Source organism: Salmo salar, chromosome ssa10 (assembly GCF_905237065.1).
Source record: "Salmo salar chromosome ssa10, Ssal_v3.1, whole genome shotgun sequence".
Classification (NCBI taxonomy): domain Eukaryota; kingdom Metazoa; phylum Chordata; class Actinopteri; order Salmoniformes; family Salmonidae; genus Salmo; species Salmo salar.
This window is the reverse complement of record NC_059451.1, coordinates 52,028,510-52,046,737: the sequence shown is the minus strand read 5'-3', so window position 1 is coordinate 52,046,737 and position 18,228 is coordinate 52,028,510. Positions and strand designations below refer to the sequence as shown.

Genomic DNA, 18,228 nt, shown 5'->3' with positions numbered 1-18,228 from the left:
CTGTAAACATGTTTGTTACATTGTTCACGTTGCCTTTTTAGCAAGGATACGTTGATTTCAACATCATGTCATTATCAGGAGAATCAAATCCTCGGTGTTAAGCAACATTACTGTCAGTCAGTGATGTGAAAGCTATTGTTCATTTACACCCTAATGTCATCATGTTACTGTGTGGGAACAGAATGTCTCTTTTCATCCTAATGTTCTGAGTCAGCCCTGTTGTCCTCTTATATACCCCATGATATAGTCACTTCTTATGTTGTATTAAAAAATACATCCCCACAGTACAGTATTAAAAGTACAGTGTCAAAGATGAAAGCTGACATTATTTTCGCCCTGTTTCTCTTTCGTTCCCCCAGCAGGGTAAGAACCGAGAGAAAGAGCAGCAGAAGGGGAAGGAGAGGGAACCCAAAGAGAAAGAGAAACTGCATCACAGTAGTAGCAGTGGGCATAATTTGGTGCCAGGCTCCTTCTCCAGCTGTGCCACCTGCTCACTGTGCAGTAAGGCCCTGCAGAAAAAGCATGGTCTGCAGTGCCTGAGTGAGTAAGACACTAACTAACACACTCTAACATAGTGTACACTCGGCCTTCACACACTCTTCAAGTGTACCTCACACACTTTTCCGACTGGGCGCAAACTGGTAAGAATCAACGTTGTTTCCGCATTCTATATCGACATACTTTTCTTCTTTTTTTACCCAAATTCAATGAGACTCGATTTTTTTTTTTTTTATAGGTCCAAAGTTTGTGTCCAGTGGAACCTACTTCTCTCTGTTTATGACGTATAATCAACACACTCCTCTGCTCCTTTCTTAGACAATTATGCAAGTGTTTCGTTTCACTTCCTGTTGATAGCATGTGCTTGTGTAATGGAGGAAGGACATGGTTCCCACTAGATGGCTAAACTGCAAAGTGAAAATAGGCTACATCTACAACAAAAAATGTATGAAAGCTAAAATGTGCTTTTTGGTCTCAATTTATGGTTAAGGTAAGGCATAAGGTTAGCAGTGTGGTTAAGGTTAGGGTTAGGTTTAAAATACGATTTTAAAAAGAGGAATTGTAGAACTAGGCGGGGCTTCTGACTTTGCAACTTGGCCAGATAGTAACAACCATGTCTGTCACACAGAACCTTGAACTGGTTACATGGACAGTTTGAGTGAATCCAGAAAAAATACATTTACTTGAACTGTCAGGTCATGTGCACGCCATTCTGTCTGTTTGGTCTTTACAGTACCTGTCCTCCCAAGTTTTGCCGTAACACTGAGAACATCAAACCGGTGCAAAGGCAAACAAGACATTGCAGTCAATACCTTTTTTTTAAAGTGACTGTTTCAACTGTTAACATGATATTTAGGCCCACTAGGAAAGTATGTGGTAACAATGGCAGTTTTATGGCACTTAACTTCGTAGAATTCTACAGAACTGGTAACTACCAAAGAAATGAACACGTAATTCATAACTCATTACTGTGTAATTGCTATTTCCACATGTACTTTCTGACTAAATGCCTGGAATGTTCTGTACCGTCAGTAAGATAAAGTTCTGCTACCAGATAATGCTTACAGCTACAATAGAAGTACAAGATGTTTCAACACCAATGGGGCTTCTCCCTCTGATACTCTTTCCTCACCCCTGTGCGGTAGCAGATAAGATGATAAGATGTATTAACACAGGGAATGATTTCAGTGCCAACAGAAACTGTATTTTCAATTCCATAATTAAAAAGATATTGATATTTTATATTTCATGATTTGAAACTGCATTGACTTAATATTGAATATTGAATTCAAATACAATTTCTGTTGGCACTGAAACCACTCCATTATGTAGCCTGATGATGAAGTAGCCCTGTCTTTGGTGTGGGGTCATGTAGCCTGATGATGAAGTAGCCCTGTCTTTGGTGTGGGGTCATGTAGCCTGATGATGAAGTAGCCCTGTCTTTGGTGTGGGGTCATGTAGCCTGATGATGAAGTAGCCCTGTCTTTGGTGTGGGGTGAGGCAGTGTCAGCAGATGATAGGGCGACGTAACACTAAACACACGCAGACAGGAGAGGAGTAGAATAACGGTCTAATACCAGTGTTTGAGGGAGGTGGTATTAAATGTTGTTTTTACACAACAGCCTTTTCTTTGGACGTTAACATGGACATACGGATGCAATGCAATAGTTTTGCCGTTAAGGGAGAAGGATGACTGAAATATTGACACCAAACAGAGCAGAGGGGCTTCTTATTGAATGACTTGCCTGAGACCCAGTGGAATACTGTGTCACCCACAGACACTTATTCTCACTACTTCACCAAACCGCATGCTCTTTACATTTGGGTGGCCCAAGTAATGGCCTGAGACAAAATCCTAACCTCTTGGAATAACAAGGAAGGAACCCACAGGGAAAGGCATGTCAGTCACTGAATTTAATCTTTAAACCAAAATATACTGTCTGTTTTTACGAATGTAATTGAGCTGCGGTTGAAGTAGAACTCCCCTGGCTGCAAATAAGGGAGGATGTTTGTTTACTTGCTGCTTTGTTGTCATTTGCTTTGTACCTTTGTTATTATTATATTGAATAGGTTGAGACAAAAACGTGTTAACCTCTTACCTGGTTTCTAGGCTGTGTGTGTCCCCTTCCCTCTTACCATAGAATTATTAGCTCAAGTCCAAACGCCATTGTTTGAAACTGTAGGTAGGTCCTCAAGCCACACATCACTTATAGTATCTAGTGCTCGGCTACTGGATAGAATGACATTTGGGTCTGCCTTTTTTTGTATACATTAATGTCACATCTCGTGTTAATGGAATTCACAGACCCTTCTCTTCACACACATGGTCTGCAGTGATTAGTTGGGAGGGGAATCCTCTGGAAAACAGTGTGACGGTAAACACATGGGCAAACACTATCAAACTCTCTCTCACTCATGGGTTTTTCGTTTTTAAACTGCATGGGGAACTTGTAGTCTGTGTCCATTTCTTATTATACTATATTTCCACTCTGGAATGAGGAAACTACTGCCTTATCTGTCTGGTCTCTTTTATTCAGTTCATTGTCTAGGTCTTGGAGAAGTAAGATATAGCTACAGTATATAGTCTACTGTAGTAGATTATCCTACCTGAAACTCTTAAAGGGCTTGAAGTTTTTACAGACCTGAGTAGAGCAACAAAGCCCACGATCACCTAAAAAAAGGCATAAATCGGACAGCAGGACAAGACTGCTGGGGAATATTATGAATGACTGTTTACTTTAGTTGGCTTATTAAGCATTAAACAAATCATACTGATATGTCTCACAAGGCACCAAATAATCAGGACACGTAGGACTGGGCTGCCTTATGATTCAACACTAACCAGTGACAGACAGGCAGCAGGCAGTAGTGCAAAACACACTCACACACATGCAAGCAGGCAGCCAGCCATACACACACACACACACACACACACAGGAATGAAAGACATACTGTGGATGCCTTAAATTTTTGTAAAGATATTACATCATTTTTTTGTTGGAATCTTCTAAAACACTACAAGCCAAATGAACTCCAACCTCCTCCAAATGTTTAACAAATGCAGGAAAAATAAACAACCATAATTAATGGCCTACTTATTGGCGTGAGAAAAGAAGTGAGTGTCCCTTTAATTCTGAACCCAAGCCTTGGATAATCAGCCTAGAATCAGCCTGTGGAATGCGTCGTTTGTAAACCAGTGATTGTTCCCATAATTCTTGCTTGTTGGAGAGTGTAGGGAAGTCGAACTGGACGGAGAAAAGAGTGGGAATACTGATTTACACGACATACCGATTTCTTTTAAATTAGATCACAGACTTCTGTTTTTTCTTTCACGGTAAGCTCTCGAACAAAACAGGTGGATGCGCCGTTTTTTTTCTCTCTCACTTGTTGCAGAGATCTGTTTAGACGCTACAGTAGTTAGCTAACCAGTATGCTAAGGTAGTTCACCGGTAAATTAGCTATCTATAGGCCAGCTAGCTAATTGATAAAGGTACAGAGTTCAGAGACAAAATACACGTAGAGATGCTTAAGTAGCTAGCTACCTGCAGTACTGAAATGCGTACCGTATTTCAATGCTGTATTTAATTACGTTGGCTTAGCTAGGTAGCTTGATATCCAAGTTAGAGCTAATTACAGTAGCTAACTAGCGAGCTAAGTATGCCAACTAAGCTAGTTAGCTACAGTCCTATAGAACATAAACAAGCTAAATTAGCTAGCTAACGTTAGATTGACCACAATTAGCTATAATTTGCTACTGTTCCTTACAACATATAACTATCTAGCTAGCTATCTTTAAGATTTGTGATTGAGATCCTCTTGCAACAGGTGATCGAGCTAAGTTTACTACTAACGTTAGCTAGCATCTGTTTTAGTAGAAAGTCAATCATCTAGCTAACTATAGCAAGTGAGAGCTAATTCTCATAGTTTTGTTTAGCTTTCAGCAAACACAACAAGCCATTTTTCAATTGAGTTTAACAGTAGCTACATCCTTATGTTTCAATAATGTACTATATTGCTTGTTGTTTACTCTCAAACGACTACCAAGTAGGCCTACCTAACAATTTCATTACCTACAATGTGCAGGCTTGTCCCTCATGGTTTGTTTATATTTTTGCCTGTTAAAAATATATATCCGTTTGAAAATCACTGCTAAACTGCATTGTAACTTTCTTAGATCAAAATATAATCTCAAACAAATATACTTATGAAATAGTGCATCTCAAACAAATGCACTACAGTATAAGTTTATCATCAATATTTGGCATGCTTGATTTGAGAGTGAAAAATTGATGATTCCTTGTCCCATTTCTTCAAACACTCCAGTACATAAGCCCAGATCTGGACTAGGTGGTCACATTTCCCACCAACCTTTCTGTTCTCTGAGCTCACTGGGTCTGGGTCACATGGTAATAATTGTGCTTGGCAGGTCTGCCAGAGCATAACAGCTCACCCCAGTGGCTCTGAGTCTACCCCTGTTAGGACACTGCTTCTCCATGCCTGACTGACCACCCTCCTGCCCTGCCTCTACCTAGGGATGAGTCAGGTGCACTAAGTCAGGCTATGCTACTCAGTCAGGGCAGACCAGCTCCCTCTCACCAAGGTCCTATTCAGTAGGTTGACATGTTTAGAAAGCTGCAGATGGACAATATATTATGGAAAGAACAGCTTTCTGTGTTGTGGAATATGAACTTGTTTTGATGCATTGGAGCAATATTAGGGTAAGAACAAAAACTTTTTTGAAAATTGTTTGGGGTGGCAGGTAGCCTAGTGGTTAGAGCGTTGGACTAGTAATCGAAAGGTTGCAAGTTCAAATCCCCGAGCAGACAAGGTACAAATCTGTTGTAGTGCCCCTGAACAAGGCAGTTAAACCCACTGTTCCTAGGCTGTCATTGAAAATAAGAATTTGTTCTTGACTGGCTAGTTAAATAAAGGTAAAATAAAGTAACGGTGTCATATGTGATCCTAGTGCTGAGGCTTCTGTCCTGGGATAACTGTGAATTAGCCTAGGCCTAGACCAGCTGCACAGACAGTTGCTTGTTGTCAGCAGCACAGCAGAAGTCGATGACGTAGCAGATGGAAGTGGTTTCACTCAGTCGGTATTAGATGTGTCATTTTGTTTTTAAAAAAAATGGTAAAGTCATTCCTATAGCAGTCTGTACGACGACTGCAGGACCTGACCTATGTTAGTGCTGCTGTGGGTAGATTTTTTTCTAAGATGTCTGTGTGAATAAATGATTAGGAGATATATATATATATATATATATACACGTTTGATGGTGTTAATTGGTTACGTTTGGGTGAGGCTGTACTATCAGGGGTGAGCTAAGAGCTTGGCTTCCCATCCCTAGCCCTTCCCCTATCTATCTTCATGCCAGAAAGTGCTATTGTGCTACAAATAAAACTAACAGTAAAAACCAAACTGACAAATAGGTCTAGGCTTTGTGCTTATAAAACATTATGTATTACTACTAGTAAGGATCCTCTTCCAGGGAGAACTGTATAACTTTCTTAAGAAATCCCTTCCCTTCACTATCTCAATCTGTGTGGCGGTTTCTCCCTTAAAGATAACACAAGGCCTTGCATTCTTCAGGCCAGGCTTATATTGAGGAGTGTCTGCTAGCTGCTGCCGGTTGCCTCCACCTCTCTTGTTGTGGTGGGTCATGGAATTTAGAATGACAGTTATTTGTCAGCCAAATGACCACGGTCACCGTTTTATAATTGTTAAAAAAGCGATATATTTTCTACTCTGTCTCCTGTGTTGGTTAGCCAGCGTGGCCTGTTTTGGTAAGACATTGGGGGCATGTATTTTATGAGGGGCAACAAAGTTTCATCGCTTTGTAAAGAGTCCATGTTACCGCGGAAACAGACTCAGCCTCACGTTTGTCTGAATACCAAGCTGTCTTCAGTCAGCTGTTCGTTCAATAACTCAACTTTCTTCTAAAACTGGGTAGTTTGGTCTCCTTACATTGTCTGTTTGATGTGAACCGGGCTTTAACTTTGGTGCTTTTGGGTAAAGTTTGTTGACTTAAATATGTAAAACTTAAATAAATAAAAAATATATGTATTAAAGCGGTTAATGACAGTTGTATTATTTTAATGACGCTAATTTTATTTTAATGACTGTCTTCATCAATAATTGTCAATTTACACTATTATACAATTACCGTGGCAGCCGTAGTGGTGGCTCCTGTCTCGAGAGGGCTTTGTTTCTGTACACACACCATCGAGTCAGTTGGTCATTAGTGCTGAGCGATTAACTGATATTTTGGTTATTTTTTAAACAACTAATTGACCAATGTACGTTCAATTATTTGAATTCCATTTCATTTTTTTTCTTCTGTGAGCTCAATGTGCATATTGCACAGTTTCTGTAGAGAGAAATCAGATCAAGCCCGAACTATGCGATGTTGTAGTTTCCAACAGGCCAATATTCTACATAGTTTAGCGCAGAAAACGCGGTATTTAACTACAATGACCATAAACCATTGCGCGCCTACTTGTCTGTTTTTGTTTCTTTTACGCCTACTACGTAAAAGAGAGAAGAATGCATGATAGAGGGATACAGAGCAGTTGCTTCGCGAGGCATCTCTACCTGAAAATACATAATCTAAGTCATTGATGGCCTAGTTGGTATTCAGCAGTCATAAAAGTATGCCTTATTTACTTTGAATAACTACTAAAATAGGGATTTTGTCAGGCAGCAGTTCTGTAGAGAACAGATGCCTTAGAATTAAATAGTCATAAAACAAATATAATATACACTACTAAAATATTTGAAAGTCAAGTACTGTGAATAAAGGATGGTTAATAAGTGATAAGCAGTAATGGGCAGTCACTACCATCATGGGACTTATATTAAAAAAATTCTGTGTTTTGGAGTTCAACCCACATAATGCATTGTGCCTTTAATCCACCCCCCCCCCCACACACACACACACACGACCTCAAAGCACTAATCGCTCGCACTCTCGGTCAAGTGTGCAGCACTATGCACTTGGCTGCACCCTCAGTTGCTATCCTGTGTGCACTGCTGGGCCAGTCAACAGGTGCAACGGAGGGTGTGGTGACTGACTGGCTGGCGGAATCAAATAAAATACAATGTTATTTGTCTCTTGCTTTGTAAATTTCAAGTGTAGACTAACAGTGAAATGTTTACTTACGGGTCCTTTTCCAACAATGCGGAGTTAAAGATGCACTATGCTGAAATTGATCCTCCATTTCCTGGTTGCTAAAATTAAAATAGTTTGCCTAATTTCAGTTTGTCACAAAACAAGCAATTATAGTGTATAGACAATCATTGTACCAGCTGTTAAATATATTTTCCATAACCAAAAATATGGTGTTTTCAGCTGTTGGAAGCTCGTGTACAAAACCAAAAGTAAAAGACGCAAAAATGAAGAACAGGAAGCATAGAAATAACACACACAGAAGAGATCTACCCCTTCTTTGACTGCCGTTCAATGAAAATGACAGATCTATAACACACATTTCTATGTGAATTTGGATGGGTCGCCCAAAAAGTTACATATAGCAGCTTTGGAGATAAACAAAAGAATACATAGTGACACGAGGAATAAATAAACAGTGAATAACTAACGAGTAAAATAACATGGCTGTATACAGGGAGTAGCAGTACTGAATCAATGTGTAGGGGTACCAGGTAATAACATGGCTGTATACAGGGAGTAGCAGTACTAAGTCAATGTGTAGGGGTACCAGGTAATAACATGGCTGTATACGGGGAGTAGCAGTACTGAGTCAGTGTGTAGGGGTACCAGGTAATAACATGGCTGTATACAGGGAGTAGCAGTACTGAGTCAGTGTGTAGGGGTACCAGGTAATAACATGGCTGTATACAGGGAGTAGCAGTACTGAGTCAATGTGTAGGGGTACCAGGTAATAACATGGCTGTATACAGGGAGTAGCAGTACTGAGTCAATGTGTAGGGGTACCAGGTAATAACATGGCTGTATACGGGGAGTAGCAGTACTGAGTCAATGTGTAGGGGTACCAGGTAATAACATGGCTGTATACAGGGAGTAGCAGTACTGAGTCAGTGTGTAGGGGTACCAGGTAATAACATGGCTGTATACGGGGAGTAGCAGTACTGAGTCAATGTGTAGGGGTACCAGGTAATAACATGGCTGTATACAGGGAGTAGCAGTACTGAATCAATGTGTAGGGGTACCAGGTAATAACATGGCTGTATACAGGGAGTAGCAGTACTGAGTCAATGTGTAGGGGTACCAGGTAATAACATGGCTGTATACAGGGAGTAGCAGTACTGAATCAATGTGTAGGGGTACCAGGTAATAACATGGCTGTATACAGGGAGTAGCAGTACTGAGTCAATGTGTAGGGGTACCAGGTAATAACATGGCTGTATACGGGGAGTAGCAGTACTGAGTCAATGTGTAGGGGTACCAGGTAATAACATGGCTGTATACAGGGAGTAGCAGTACTGAGTCAATGTGTAGGGGTACCAGGTAATAACATGGCTGTATACGGGGAGTAGCAGTACTGAGTCAATGTGTAGGGGTACCAGGTAATAACATGGCTGTATACAGGGAGTAGCAGTGCTGAGTCTGTGTGGGTGGGTGGGTGTCTGTGTGGGTGGGTGGGTGTCTGTGTGTGGGTGGGTGTCTGTGTGTGTGGGTATGTGGGTAGAGTCCAGTGTGTGTGTGTCAGTGTGTGTGTTGAGTCAGTGCAAGAGAGTTGGAGAATAAAGGGTCAATGCAGGTAGTCCGGGTAGCCATTTTATTAGCTATTTAGCAGTCTTGTTAAGCAGTCTTATGGCTTGGGGAGTAGAAGCTGTTCAGGATCCTGTTGGTTCCAGACTTGGTTCACTGGCTGACTGACTGACTGGCTGGTCGGTCAGTGTTGGCTCACTATCGGCCCCTCACCACACCATTACTGAATCATTCTTGCTAACCCTGTCTGGCAGGCCTTTTCAGCTGCTGAGTACCCTGGTACTCACTCAGCTGTTGCCAAACACAGACCGAGCTGAACCCTGATGGGTCAACTCTGACCCGAGCTGAACCCTGATGGGTCAACTCTGACCCGAGCTGAACCCTGATGGGTCAACTCTGACCCGAGCTGAACCCTGATGTAGCCACAGCTCCACGCTTTCTGGTCTAGTAGTTTTTAACCATTTGTGACGTCCGGCTTACCATCCGTATACTGGTCTAATGTCAATTTCGTTAGGAGTCCTTTTATAAGGAAAGGGGTGTTCCATCCTTTTGGCATAATGTCTGTGCTCACATGGGCGTGGTTACTGACTGGGTAAAACTTTACATGAAAAATTATTCTCATTTACAAGGCAAAAATCACATTTCATCTTCTGACAGTTTCATATTTAATCATATACGTTTTACAACATTTTAGATGTAACTCTGACATATACATTGTGAAATCTCTTAAAGTTACGATGTTTCTGTTATAACGTCTTTAATGGTATCACAAAATCACAAATGATACAACATAATCATTGTTTGGATCCCCACCGACCATTTCCCACATTCTTTATGTTATGAGTATTGTTTCATTATCCACTTTTGGATGTTGAAGTTCTTTGGGCAAGAATCTCTCTATACCACTTGGACATTCCCGTTCTTGGATACTGAGAGTTAGAAACCATTTACGACTGGTTGTTAAGTCATAAAACCAACCCAACTTTCTCCCCTTCGAACCTCAGCAAAGGGTCTGAATACTTATGCAAATAAGGTATTTCTATTTTTTTGTTTTAATAAATGTGCAAACATTTCAAAGTCTGGAAAATGGGATATTAATTAGCATTTTTTGTAATGTACTCAATGTTACTCCAGCTGTCGAGTAGCTGTTCAAATGTATTTTTAGATTTGTTTTATAACTGAAAATGAAGTTGACACAGAAAAATTAGACTCATTTCTCCTCTCTCTGTTTTGCAGACTGTGCAGTGAACGTTCACAAGAGTTGTCGGACGCTACTAGCTGAGTGTAACAGCAGCAAGAACAAGGTATGTGTACAATGGTCAGCACCCCTGACTACTTTTATTTACTCACACCTACTCATTTAGATCCCAAATGGCTTGCACTTACAAGCAAGTATGTCCTTCGTTTTGCCAATGCTACCGTCTAAATTGTTCTCTCCCTCCAATTAAACATGGTCCATGTCTTTGCTTTGTTACAGCGCCTTCAGAAAGTAGTCACACCATTTTACTTTTTCCACATGTTGTTGTAAAGTGGGATTCAAATTGATTTATACAATTTTTTTGTCAGTGGAAGAAAAATTATAATATTTTGTATTAAAAAAATATGACAATAAAATAAATAAAAATAAAAAATATATTTGTGTATTATTTTCCAAATAATACACTAATATCTTTCTTAGATAAATGTTCAACCCCCTGAGTCAATACATGTCAGTCACCTTTGGCTGTGATTACAGCTCTGAGTCTTTCTGGGTAATTCTCTAAAAGCTTTCCACACCTGGATTGGGAAACATTTGGCCATTATGCCTTTCAAAATTCTTCAAGCTCTGTCAAATTGGTTGTTGAACATTGCTAGAGAACCATTTTCAGGTCTTGCCATATATTTTCTATCAAGTTTAAGTAAAAACTGTAATTTGCCAACACAGGAACATGTACTGTGTTCATGGTAAGCAACTCCAGTGTATATTTGACCTTGTGTTTTTGGTTATTGTCCTGCTGAAAGGTGACTTCATCTCCCAGTGTCTAGTGGAAAGCAGACTGAACCAGGGTTTCCTCTAGAATTCTGTCTGTGCTTAGCTCCATTCAGTTTATTTTTCGTCCTGAAAAACTCCCCAGTCCTTAATGATTACAAGCATACCCATAACATCATGCTTGAAAATGTGGAGAGTGGTACACAGTAATGTGTTGTATTGGATTTGCCCCAAACATAACTCTGTATTCAGAAAAAATAGTTAATTATTTTTACATTTTTTGTTGCAGGATTACTTTAGTGCCTTGTTACAAACAGGATGCATGTTACGGAATATTTGTATTCTGTACAGTCTTCCTTTTCACTCTGTCAATTAGGTTAGTATTGTGGAGTAACTACAATGTTGTTGATCCATCCTCAGTTTTCTCCTATCAAAACCATTAAGCTCTGTAACTGTTAAAATCACCATTGGGCTCATGGTGAAATCGCTGAGTGGTTTCCTTCCTCGCCGGCAACTGAGTTAGGAAGGTCGCCTGTATCTTTGTAGTGACTGGGTGTTTTGATACACCATCCAAAGTGTAATTAATAACTTTACCATGCTCAAAGGGGTATTCAATGTATGCTTTTTAAAAATATTTTTACCCATCTACCAATAGGTGCCCTTCTTTGTGAGGCATTGGAAAAACCTCACTGGTCTTTGTGGTTGAATCTGTGTTTGAAATTCACTGCTGGACTGAGGGACCTTACAATTATCTGTGGTACAGGGATTATGTAGTCATTCAAAAATCGTGTTAAACACTATTATTGAGAGTGAGTCCACATTACACCATTTTTATTTTTAATCCCAGCCCCCTGTCCCCGCAGGAGGCCGTCATTGTAATTAAGAATTTGTTCTTAACTGACTTGCCTAGTTAAATAAAACAATTGTAACTGACAATAAAACAAAAGCACATTTTTACTCCTGAACTTTTTTAGGCTTGCCACAACTATGGGGTTGAATACTTATTCACTCAAGACATTTTTTATTTTTATTAATTTTGTAAAAATTTGTACAAATAATTCCACTGATATTTTGGGGTATGGTGTGTAGGCTAGTGACATCTCAATTTAGTCCATTTTAAATTCAGTCTGTAACATAAACATTTCGATAAAGTCTAGGGGTGTGAATACACTCTGAAGGCACTGTATATAATCTTCCGCTTTAAACTTATGTTTTTCTCCTGATAGAAGGATTCTCTGCATAAGACCTCCACAACAGCATCGCTGAACCTCGGTGAGCGGGAAAATACACACACACCTGTTTTTTTTAGTTTTTTTTAGTTTTTTTTTTTAATCCTCGTGGGGACCTGAAAACCCCTAACCTTAACCATTACCCGAATTGTAACTCTAAACCCCTAATCTTAAAATAGCCTTTGTCCTCCTGGGGATGTGGGAAATGTCCCCACAAGGGAGAATTCTACTTGTTTTACTATTCTTGTGGGGACTTTTGGGAATTTCAGGTCCCCACGAGGTTAGAACAAGAACACACACACACTAACTTTTTGCCCTTCAAGGCTACAACATTGGAATGATCACACGCACATGAACAAGATCTCCCGTCATTGATAGAGATCTCCTGTTCCCATTCCCCCTCTCCTGTTCCCATTCCCCCTCTCCTCCTGTCCCCATTCCCCCTCTCCTCCTGTCCCCATTCCCCCTCTCCTCCTGGCCCCATTCCCCCTCTCCTCCTGGCCCCATTTCCCCTCTCCTCCTGGCCCCATTCCCCCTCTCCTCCTGGCCCCATTCCCCCTCTCCTCCTCCTGGCCCCATTCCCCCTCTCCTCCTCCTGGCCCCATTTCCCCTCTCCTCCTCCTGGCCCCATTTCCCCCCTCTCCTCCTGGCCCCATTTCCCCCTCTCCTCCTGGCCCCATTTCCCCCCTCTCCTCCTGGCCCCATTTCCCCCTCTCCTCCTGGCCCCATTTCCCCCTCTCCTCCTGGCCCCATTTCCCCCTCTCCTCCTGGCCCCATTTCCCCCTCTCCTCCTGGCCCCATTTCCCCCTCTCCTCCTGGCCCCATTTCCCCCTCTCCTCCTGGCCCCATTTCCCCCTCTCCTCCTGGCCCCATTTCCCCCCTCTCCTCCTGGCCCCATTTCCCCCCTCTCCTCCTGGCCCCATTTCCCCCTCTCCTCCTGGCCCCATTTCCCCCTCTCCTCCTGGCCCCATTTCCCCCTCTCCTCCTGGCCCCATTTCCCCCCTCTCCTCCTGGCCCCATTTCCCCCCTCTCCTCCTGGCCCCATTTCCCCCTCTCCTCCTGGCCCCATTTCCCCCTCTCCTCCTGGCCCCATTTCCCCCTCTCCTCCTGGCCCCATTTCCCCCTCTCCTCCTGGCCCCATTTCCCCCTCTCCTCCTGGCCCCATTTCCCCCTCTCCTCCTGGCCCCATTTCCCCCTCTCCTCCTGGCCCCATTTCCCCCCTCTCCTCCTGGCCCCATTTCCCCCTCTCCTCCTGGCCCCATTTCCCCCTCTCCTCCTGGCCCCATTTCCCCCTCTCCTCCTGGCCCCATTTCCCCCTCTCCTCCTGGCCCCATTTCCCCCTCTCCTCCTGGCCCCATTTCCCCCTCTCCTCCTGGCCCCATTTCCCCCTCTCCTCCTGGCCCCATTTCCCCCTCTCCTCCTGGCCCCATTTCCCCCTCTCCTCCTGGCCCCATTTCCCCCTCTCCTCCTGGCCCCATTTCCCCCTCTCCTCCTGGCCCCATTTCCCCCTCTCCTCCTGGCCCCATTTCCCCCCTCTCCTCCTGGCCCCATTTCCCCCTCTCCTCCTGGCCCCATTTCCCCCTCTCCTCCTGGCCCCATTTCCCCCTCTCCTCCTGGCCCCATTTCCCCCTCTCCTCCTGGCCCCATTTCCCCCTCTCCTCCTGGCCCCATTTCCCCCTCTCCTCCTGGCCCCATTTCCCCCTCTCCTCCTGGCCCCATTTCCCCCTCTCCTCCTGGCCCCATTTCCCCCTCTCCTCCTGGCCCCATTTCCCCCTCTCCTCCTGGCCCCATTTCCCCCTCTCCTCCTGGCCCCATTTCCCCCTCTCCTCCTGGCCCCATTTCCCCCTCTCCTCCTGGCCCCATTTCCCCCTCTCCTCCTGGCCCCATTTCCCCCTCTCCTCCTGGCCCCATTTCCCCCTCTCCTCCTGGCCCCATTTCCCCCTCTCCTCCTGGCCCCATTTCCCCCTCTCCTCCTGGCCCCATTTCCCCTCTCCTCCTGGCCCCATTTCCCCCTCTCCTCCCTTCCTGGCCCCATTTCCCCCTCTCCCATACTTTCTCCTCCTCCCCACCATACTCTCTCCCCCTGTACTTTTTTTGGGCTCAACTGAACAATAAGAGGGAAGCGTGGAGGCTGTCTCCATCCCAACCAGAAATAGACCGGTCCTGGAGATGGGTTGGATACAGTTATATAGTACCTCCACCATGCTGCCCTGTGATTGGTCAGCCTTGTTTTTACCTATAGATGCAAGGGAGGAGTGGGGGGAAGGAACATGGGAGATAGAGGGTTGACAACGAGGAGGCAAAAGAGAGTGCAAGGGAGGAGAGGAGATGGACAAGGAAGTAGAAGGAAAGACAAGTCACGTGATCTGATGGTGAACACGTGATGGCACTTCATGTGTTTGCTAAAGGATCACATGACTTGTATGCTCTGTGATTGGACAATACAGACCACAAGACTCATGGTTAGTGTAGGTTTTGGTGCTCTTCAAAACAAACTGACGGTAAAAAGGCAATTTCTCAACACAGAGGTTAAAAAATGGGCACTACATCAAAATACGAGTTGTTTTGCAATCTCGGTAGGAAATAGAACGTTGCACAGTTAAAATCGCTAATATTTGATATCACCACAGGTTACTAGGATTGGACTAATATTTGATATCACCACGGGTTACTAGGATTGGACTAATATTTGATATCACCACGGGTTACTAGGATTGGACTAATATTTGATATCACCACGGGTTACTAGGATTGGACTAATATTTGATATCACCACGGGTTACTAGGATTGGACTAATATTTGATATCACCACGGGTTACTAGGATTGGACTAATACTTGATATCACCACTGGTTACTAGGATTGGACTAATACTTGATATCACCACTGGTTACTAGGATTGGACTAATATTTGATATCACCACGGGTTACTAGGATTGGACTAATATTTGATATCACCACGGGTTACTAGGATTGAGAATCCACGCCCTGAACTCCGTCGTTGCAGCCTGGCAGGGGAGAATGGACAACTTTTCACTTAAGGCTTCAAGTTATTTGAGATATTACAAGTGGGAGCTCTTGGCTCTTTTGACCTTAAACACTCTTTCTCCAAACATCAGATCTCAAAACGTCACAAATATTTTTTATTAAAATGTTTTGGTTTAGGAGACACGAAACATTGTGAATTTATGTTAAGAAAAAATGAAGAAACTCACCTGGTTTTATAAAGTTAACATTAATGCATAGATTCTCATATTGGCCCTTTACAAATCTCTGTTCAGTTTTACATTTCTGGTGTTTTCTGAATGCCAGCGCTAGCCTTTTTTAAAACCTCTGACGTGTGATTTGTGTGTGCGAGCCGACCGAGCGAGCCGACAGACTCCAGGGAGGTGTTAGGTTATTCAGAGCACTTTAGTTTTTCCACATTTTGTTACATTATAGCCTTATTCTAAAATGGATTAAATGTTACACACAATACCCATAATGACAAAGCACAGTTATTACAAATATATATATTTTTTAAATATCACATTTTACATAAGTTTTCAGACCCTTTATTCAGTACTTTTGTTAAAGCACCTTTTGGCAGCAATTACAGCCTCAAGTCTTCTTGGGTATGACGCTACAAGCTTGGCACACCAGTATTTGGGGAGTTTCTCCCATTCTTCTCTGCAGATCCTCTCAAGCTCTGTCATGTTGGATGGGGAGAGTCGCTGCACAGCTATTTTCAGGTCTCTGCAGAGATGTTAGATCGGGTTCAAGTCCAGGCACTGGCTGAGCCACTCAAGGACTTTCAGAGTCTTGTCCCGAAGCCACTCCTGAGTTTATCTTGTGTGTGTGCTTAGGGTTGTTGTCCTGTTGGAAGGGGAACCTTTGCCCCCGTCTGAGGTGTCTAGAGTATTAGATCAGGAGTCCGGTGCTATATAAATCCCTGTGTGTTATCTCCGTGACTTCAGCATCATCCCTTCTGAAGCAGTATCACCTCCTGTTCTTCTACCAGACAAACACTATCAAACTACTGTAGCAGTTAACAAGGGGGTTGACAGGGCCAGACCTCCCTGCAATGTCCAGGGGGCCCTCGTGGGGTCTGTCTGGGCTGCAATGTCCAGGGGGCCCTCGTGGGGTCTGTCTGGGCTGCAATATCCAGGGGGCCTTCGTGGGGTCTGTCTGGGCTGCAATGTCCAGGGGGCCCTCGTGGGGTCTGTCTGGGCTACAGTGTCCAGGGGGCCCTCGTGGGGTCTGTCTGGGCTGCAGTGTCCGGGGGCCCTCGTGGGGTCTGTCTGGGCTGCAGTGTCCGGGGGCCCTCGTGGGGTCTGTCTGGGCTGCAGTGTCCGGGGGCCCTCGTGGGGCCTGTCTGGGCTGCAGTGTCCGGGGGCCCTCGTGGGGCCTGTCTGGGCTGCAGTGTCCGGGGGCCCTCGTGGGGTCTGTCTGGGTGCTGATGCACAGAGACAACCTCACCAGTCACTTCCTGCAGGGTTCAGTGTAGAGCCTGACTGCAGCATTACTGGGGGGCCAGCAGTGCTCTAACCATCTCTCATGTCTCCCCAGCCCTGAGTGATCGGGACCAGTCTTCTTCGGCCCTTGATTGCCCCCCAGGCTCTCCGCGCATCCCAGGCATGACCCTCACCCCGCGGGGACCCAGTGCTCAGCCTGCCTCAGCCGCCTTCAACAGCTCTTCCTCCAGCCACACTGCTGCAGCCAGCCTCAACCACAGCCACAACCACAGCCACAACAGCCATACCGGGTTAGTAGCAAGAACAAATAGCCACCTGGCCAATTAATCAATAGGCTACACAAACTATGCTGCTGGTCAATACGTGTATGGTTCATAGAACCAAAAATTCTGCATAAATGTTGTGTAACCTAATCACAGAAAAATGACTTGCGTAAGAATAGAGGGCAATGTCTGTCAGTAGTTTTCGGTTTATTGTCCCAACTCTACTCTGTAGTTAAAGGCTCTATACATCACTGTTCTATGTCAGCTGTAGTAGTTATAGGCTCTATACATCACTGTTCTATGTCAGCTGTAGTAGTTAAAGGCTCTATACATCACTGTTCTATGTCAGCTGTAGTAGTTATAGGCTCTATACATCACTGTTCTATGTCAGCCGTAGTAGTTATAGGCTCTATACATCACTGTTCTATGTCAGCTGTAGTAGTTATAGGCTCTATACATCACTGTTCTGTCAGCTGTAGTAGTTAAAGGCTCTATACATCACTGTTCTATGTCAGCCGTAGTAGTTATAGGCTCTATACATCACTGTTCTATGTCAGCTGTAGTAGTTATAGGCTCTATACATCACTGTTCTATGTCAGCTGTAGTAGTTAAAGGCTCTATACATCACTGTTCTATGTCAGCTGTAGTAGTTATAGGCTCTATACATCACTGTTCTATGTCAGCTGTACTAGTTATAGGCTCTATACATCACGGTTCTATGTCAGCTGTAGTAGTTATAGAACAGTGATGTATAGAGCCTATAACTACTACAGCTGACATAGGCTCTATACATCACTGTTCTATGTCAGCCGTAGTAGTTATAGGCTCTATACATCACTGTTCTATGTCAGCTGTAGTAGTTAAAGGCTCTATACATCACTGTTCTATGTCAGCTGTAGTAGTTATAGGCTCTATACATCACGGTTCTATGTCAGCTGTAGTAGTTATAAGCTCTATACATCACTGTTCTATGTCAGCTGTAGTAGTTATAGGCTCTATACATCACTGTTCTATGTCAGCTGTAGTAGTTATAGGCTCTATACATCACTGTTCTATGTCAGCTGTAGTAGTTATAGGCTCTATACATCACTGTTCTATGTCAGCTGTAGTAGTTATAGGCTCTAT

General features: G+C 43.6%; 1 protein-coding gene across 8 annotated transcripts in view; it reads left to right on the top strand.

Annotated features, from left to right (window-relative positions):
• arhgef18b (rho/rac guanine nucleotide exchange factor (GEF) 18b) overlaps positions 1-18,228 on the top strand; it is a 93,964-nt gene that overhangs the window by 19,007 nt on the left and 56,729 nt on the right. For 4 of the 8 annotated variants that reach the window (XM_045687926.1, XM_045687929.1, XM_014123644.2 and 1 more), the window contains 4 exons: positions 360-540; positions 10,425-10,492; positions 12,384-12,429; positions 16,935-17,130. In XM_045687926.1, the coding sequence (XP_045543882.1) occupies positions 360-540; positions 10,425-10,492; positions 12,384-12,429; positions 16,935-17,130 (491 nt within the window). The remainder of the gene's footprint in view (positions 1-359; positions 541-10,424; positions 10,493-12,383; positions 12,430-16,934; positions 17,131-18,228) is intronic. The other 4 variants (XM_045687925.1, XM_045687924.1, XM_045687928.1 and 1 more) reach the window with 3 other exon arrangements.